Genomic DNA, 6,632 nt, shown 5'->3' with positions numbered 1-6,632 from the left:
CTGCCTCTGCCTCCCAAGTGCTGGGATCAAAGGTGTGCGCCACCACTGCCGGCCTTTGTTGGTTTTCTTTATCCCCAGGACCGAGTATTAAACACAGAGCCTGTGCATTCCAGGGAAGTGCTCCACTTTTGAACTATTACTGTATGCTTTTACTGTTTTTCTCCATCTCTTCATACTTGTGTGGAAATAAGTCACTGTTCTGCCATAGTTAGGAAGTGGAGAGATGGGTCAGTGGGTAAGGGCTCACTGCTCTATGGGAGGACCAGAGTTTGCATCCCAGCACCCTTACCAAGTGGCACACAAACACTGGCAACCCCAGCTCGAGATCTGGTACCCACTTTTGGCCTTCATGGGTGAGGGAGGTAATCAGAGAGACTGCCTGAGCTGGGGCGAGGCAATCTCCTCACCTGCCGTTTTGATCTGGGCTGCCACGGGAAGGTGGGCCTTCCCACATCAAGCAAGGCAGTCAGAACAGTTGTTTAGTGAGACTCTCCTCTCAGGTGATTCAGAAGCCAGACTGCAGTGGGCTGGCTGTGTGCATGGCTGGTAGGAAACAGTGGGCTGACTATGTGCCAGCCGGTAGGGTGTAGAATCTGCTGCTTGTTCAGACCTAGACGTGACCAGGAAGAAGTTGTGACAAGGTTTTCGAGATTTTTTCCCTAAGATAATCTCCTGAGCAAGAGGACAGGGGAAGGTCCAGGCAGTGTGGCCTGGGCGACGACCGGGTCAGTGCGGAGATCCTCTGCCTGTTGGTTAGCTTGAGACCAAAGTCTTGGAGACGTACCATCTCTGGAGTGCATAAGCTTGTGTCCTGCAGACACGGGAACAGATGTGAGTGGGCAGCTGCCCCAAATACCTGCCTCTTCCTCTGTGTCCACAGGAGGAGGAAGAGAGGAAGGCTCGGGAGGAGCAGGCCCGGCGGGAGCATGAGGAGTACCTGAAACTGAAGGAGGCCTTCGTGGTAGAAGAAGAAGGTGTTAGCGAGACCATGACTGAGGAGCAGGTGGGCCCTCTGTGCCATGAGGGTAGTGTGTGGTAGATCCGAGGCCGCCCACACCACCTTAGACACTTGGGGCTGTGTACTGAGAAGGGAGTTGGGTGCCAGTAAGTGTATGCCCTTACCTCTCATGAAAGCAGGTGATGGGGTGGGAACAGAAGACAGGCTGCAGGCGGGCAGCAATGGGTGAGCAGGCCTCCAACCAGGGGTGGCACTCACTGCTTTCTCTGCCCTTCAGTCTCACAGCTTCCTGACAGAATTCATCAACTACATCAAGGTAAGAGGCTCAGAGAATTCTGGTATCTTTTCCTGCCAGGTGAGTATAAATGTGTCTCTGTATATTTTGTATGTGTTCTCAGGACCAGCAGGGATGTCTGTCTCATTCAGGGTTGGATCAGCATGGGCGTGGGGTCCAGAAAGGTTGGTGCTGGTTCTTGGCCAGGAAAGTCCCTTTTCTTCAGACCTAGAAGGTAGAGAAGGACAGAGGTTTGCGTGGGAGGCTCAAGCCTCCAATAGCTTCCTAATACTTGACTGACAGTCCCTCTGCTCTTCAGACCCCACGCTCAATGAATCATCGTGTTTTGAAGTCAATTCACATGTGTTTTCTGTTAGCTCTGTCACGCTGAGGTTCCACTGAATCGGAACAAATGTCCCGTGCTCTGTGGTCTTGACTGGGAGCTTGGGCCTTCAAGAAGAAATAGGATGGTGTTTCCATTGCGATCCTGAGCAGTCAGCAGTGTCCCTCCATCCACAGCCACTCCACAGGCTGCCCGGATGCTGCTCTGGGTTGCATAAGCACATCCTGATCCGCTTTGCTGCTAAGCAACTTGTCTCCCACAAAGGATGCTAGATGGGGAGAGGTTTTCAAGTGCAGCTCAGAGGTGCAGAGGCAGCTGAGGGAAGGAGTGCAGAGGGAGCGGGGGCGATGCTGGGGGTGGTACCAGGGGCTGCCAAGAAGCTGGGGCTTGCATAATCCTCCCCCACCTCTCCTAAAAGAGAGCAGGGCTTAGATATCTCCCAGCAGCAGTGAGGGACTGGGCTCATGTCTGGGGCCCAGAATCCCTAAGAGGGAGAAGCCATAGCATCTTCCAGAGGGTCCTTTTCCCTTAGGTTGTAAGCCTTCCCCTTTGATGAAGCCCACACTTCACCCTGGCACACTGCCCTGAGTGTGGCTTTTCACAATGTCCTGTTGTTGAGAACTCACCACTCCTACCTGTTCAGTGGGAAGCAGCATGGGTCTAAAATACTTCCTTCACGAGGCCTCTCAGGTAGATTTAGGAGTCAATGTCAGTGTTACCCTCATTTCTGCAGGGGCCAGAAGAAAGTTCCTAGGTAGTTCTGGCTCTTGCTTTTGATGGTTCCCTGGAGGTTCTACTCTTGGTGTTCTCTAAACACTTGGAGCTGCCATCTTGGAGGAAGAAAGAGGACTTCTGAAATTCACTCTATCCATCTTCCTCACGCCAAGGGATCTGACCATAGACAGAATTTCAGAACTGGAGGAAGGTTTCTGCACACAACCCACTTCTCGTGAACAGTAAGGATGTCTGTTCTACTTTCTACCATGGCTAGGAATGTCTGTGCAGATACACTTTGACTCTAACATCACCTCAGGCCAGATCCTCAGGATCCAGGCAGCACAGGAGGCGACTCTGGACTCCTGAGAGCCTAGTGCCTGGTTTATGTCATAGGTAGAAGCTGCTGGCCAGATCATTTTGCGCTTGCCCACTCCCTGGCCCAGCTGCCTCTTGGTTGTATCCTTCCCAACCCTCCCACCCCACCCCGCACCCCTGCTCGCACATACGGGTTGGCATTCCAACAAGTCACATGCCATATGTAGCTGAGGAGGTGTCACCATGTCATTACTCCCCCAGCTCATTTGCTGTGGAAGATTCACAGAAATGCGAAGGACCGCCTTCTCTCAAATCGTATGCTATATGTGGCAAAGGTGGGGGCAGGCGCATGCGTGGACCCAGCTGCGACTCCTTGACTGAGCTGCTCGGAGCTAAAGTTTCTACTGAGGGTGCAAGAGCAGCCATGGGACACGGCCCAGGACCACAGAGAGAGAACACTGTCACTGATGACAGGGTTACTCTGTGTGTGTTTGTATAGTGTGGTTGCTCCTGTGTACTGGTGAGCACGGAGATACAGTGAGCACGGAGATACACACATATCTGGGGCCTTCAGGCATTGTTTATTCCTTGGGTACTGTCCACCTTTTTTTTCTTGCGAGGAGGAGAGTGATGTACTTTGTTTTGCTGTCCTGGGACTCACCGTGCAGGCTATCCTAGCTGGCCAGTGAGCCAAATAGACTACCTGTCTACCTTTCCAGCAGTGAGGTTCCAAGTGTGCAATGCTACCACACCCAGCTGCTTGCTTGCTTGCTTGCTTGCTTGCTTGCTTTTGAGACAGGGTCTCACTCTGTCAACCTGGCTAGTCTTGAGCTCTCGTCGATCCATCTGCCTCTGCCTCCTGAGTGTGTGCACTGCCACTTGCCAGCCACACTCAGCTTCTTCTTCTTCTTTTTTTTTTAAAAATTTTTTTTAAAGATTTTATTTATTTATTATTATATGTAAGTACACTGTAGCTGTCTTCAGACACTCCAGAAGAGTCAGATCTTGTTAAGGATGGTTTGAGCCACCATGTGGTTGCTGGGATTTGAACTCTGCACCTTTGGAAGAGCAGTCGGGTGCTCTTACCTGCTGAGCCATCTCACCAGCCCCACTCAGCTTCTTTATGTGAGTTCTAGGGATTGGACTCACATCCTCAGAAACACACAAGAACTTGCCTGGCAGCCATCTTGCCAGCCCTAGTGATAGTTACTTGGCCATTGGGTGAGAGAGGGGTATTCCTCAGACAGTGTGAAGAGGCTGAGTGAAAAGAAGTATACACCACTCAGGACAGTGGAGATCAAAGCGGAAGAATGGGAGGCAAACACAGAGAGAAATGAGTCTCTGGGCCTTGTGAAAGGCCCCAGGCCTGTTACCATCTGCTCTGTGTATGTCTGTTTCACCAGATAGGCTTTTAGCTCAGCGGTAGGAACTGGCTGTTGTTTACCATTCCTGCAGTTCTTCTTTTTTCCTTTAAATGTGTGTGAATGTACAGTCTTGAACTCCTGACCTTTCTGCCTCTTTCTGCCAAATACTGAGGTTACAGATATGCACTACCTGGCTTAGGTAACTATTTTCTAGTTTTAAAAGCTTAAAAACAAAGACCAACTTTTGGGCTGGCAAGATGGCTCAGCAGGTACAGACACTTGATGTCAAACCTTAAGATCTGAGTTCAGCCCTTGGATTCGCATGGTGATTGGAGAGAACCAACTTCTGAAAGTTGTCCTCTGACCTCTCTTCATGTATGTTGTTGTGAATGTACACACACATTGATTAATTAGAAAATGTTGGTTTAAAGAAATGGTGTGTGTGTGTGTGAGTGTGTGTGTGAGTGTGTGCGTGTGTGTGTGTGTGTGAATGTAGAATCCAGAAGACAGCTCTGCATATTGTTTCTTAGGTGCCCCCCACCTTTTTTTTAAAGATTAGGGCATCTCACTGGCATAGAGCTGGCCAAGTATTCTCGGCCTCTCTCACTCCTCTCCCTTTTATCTATAGAAGTCCAAGGTTGTGCTTTTGGAAGATCTGGCTTTCCAGATGGGCCTAAGGACTCAGGTAAGCCTCAGAATGTGGAATATAGCTACAGGGTCTGTGGCCAGTAGGGAATAGGGGCTGACCTGAAGATGGTGCGTCGTGATGCCCTTTCAGACTGTCCCCAACCAAGAGTGAACAGAGTGTAGGGGTTCTTTGCACTCCAGGAATCCTGCATTTCTACTGAGATGAAAAGAACAGGAAAGAGAAAGGAAAGTTAAGTGCCATACTGTCCTGTGACCAGTGCAGCCCAAATCTAGTTACCTCTTGCCAAAGGTTGTCTTGCAATGAGACATCTCCACTGTTCCTTTTCCGGCTGGAAGAGAGCTTTCATCAGGGCTTGGCAGATCCAACGATCAGAGCCCCTTCAGCCAGGACTCCCTCCTAGGAAAAGCACAGCCACGGCAGGAACAACACCACTCTAGGGAGAAAGAGGAGGGAGGATGGGTCTGCGGGGGTGGGAACCACGAAAACGAGCTCTGAGACTTGATTTCCTCACAGGACGCCATAAACCGCATCCAGGACCTGCTGACAGAGGGGACTCTAACAGGTGAGATCCAAGCCTACAAACAGACCTGTGGGGCTGAGTGAGCACAGAGGCCTGCAGACTTGTTCCAGAGGTAGCCTGGCCTCCCCGGGGCGGGAGGGATACGCAGTGAGCAACACTGAGGAATGGACTTGGTCACAAGGAAGACATAGAAGCCTCCGCCTTGCTTTGGAGTGAGGCATGGGAAGAAAGGATTTGTGCAACTCACCCACATGGGCTTTGATGTGCCCAGGAAGGCTGACAGGAGAACTGAAAGGCTGTAGATCCGTTATAATGGGATAGATGGAAATTCTCAGGTTAGGTAGAGAAAGCCCCGGAGGACTCAGCCCTACTACGTGCATGTCCTACTACGTGCATGTCCCCACAGGTGTGATTGACGACCGGGGCAAGTTCATCTACATAACCCCAGAGGAACTGGCTGCCGTGGCCAATTTCATCCGACAGCGGGGCCGGGTGTCCATCACAGAGCTTGCCCAGGCCAGCAACTCCCTCATCTCCTGGGGCCAGGACCTCCCTGCCCAGGCTCCGGCCTGACTCCGGTTGTGTATCCTGTGGCCTACATGTGTCTTCATCCTTCCCTGCCATCTTGGGCCAGGGATGGCATATGACCAGAAAGTTATGGATTAAAGGCCTGTGAATACTGCTGAGCTTCTTGTGTGTAGAAGGCCTCACTGGGGTCTCAGATAAGCAGATAAAATCTAGACCTCAGGGTTTATCTTAGAAGTACCAGAAGTCCCACTCATGTTTCACAAGAAACCTCTTAACACATGTATTGTATTTATGCCCGGCAAGCCCCGATCCCTAGATGAGTCCCTTCTCATGGGCAGAGAAGACTGTAGATTGAGAAGTCTCCCAGGCCATGTCTCCTACAGTTGGTGAGGGAAATCTCACCATCTTATTTACAGACCCAGGAGTTCTGAGTAAGCTGAGAACCCTAGGGAGAAGAGTTGATGAGAAATGCCAAGGATAGAGACCAGGAGACATAGGTCCCTCTGAAAGGAAGGTCTCTGGTAGAAAGACTGGCTGGCTGCGTATGAGACGGGGAGAGGAGGAAGGCCCAGTTGGGCTGGATGTAACAGTTCTGACAATACATCACATGAATTCAGCCCTGAATCCTAGATAAGAAAAAGTTGTAGCTGGTGTGGGTGATTCTGCCCACTGCAGGATATGAGGAACATATGCTCAGAAGTGGGTGTGGGACGGAAGATGTGGGACTCTTGCAGGGTCATTTGCTGTGGTGCCTGTGGGCTGTGCATGCAGTGGGCAGCATGCTGTGCTGAGAACGAGACACATTTTTGAATTATTTTATGTGTATGGGGTTTTTGCCTATGTAGATTTGTGTACACTATGTGCATGCCTACAGAGTCCAGAAGAGGGCATGAGATCCCCTGGTATTGGAGTTACAGAGGGTTGTAAGCCACCAAGTGGATTGCTGAGTGCTCCTAACTTAAGC

General features: G+C 50.8%; 1 protein-coding gene across 1 annotated transcript in view; it reads left to right on the top strand.

Moving 5' to 3' along the window:
* The window catches only part of Ddrgk1 (DDRGK domain containing 1), an 11,060-nt gene extending 5,234 nt beyond the window's left edge, over positions 1-5,826 (top strand). The window contains exons 5-9 of the mRNA XM_021194188.1: positions 881-1,003; positions 1,236-1,274; positions 4,600-4,656; positions 5,134-5,182; positions 5,547-5,826. Of these exons, the coding sequence (XP_021049847.1) occupies positions 881-1,003; positions 1,236-1,274; positions 4,600-4,656; positions 5,134-5,182; positions 5,547-5,713 (435 nt within the window). The 3' untranslated portion in view covers positions 5,714-5,826. The remainder of the gene's footprint in view (positions 1-880; positions 1,004-1,235; positions 1,275-4,599; positions 4,657-5,133; positions 5,183-5,546) is intronic.
* The last annotated feature ends 806 nt before the right edge of the window (positions 5,827-6,632 follow it).

This window comes from Mus pahari, chromosome 3 (genome assembly GCF_900095145.1).
Source record: "Mus pahari chromosome 3, PAHARI_EIJ_v1.1, whole genome shotgun sequence".
Lineage (NCBI taxonomy): Eukaryota > Metazoa > Chordata > Mammalia > Rodentia > Muridae > Mus > Mus pahari.
The sequence above is the reverse complement of the archived record's forward strand: the minus strand, read 5'-3'. Positions and strand labels throughout refer to the sequence as shown.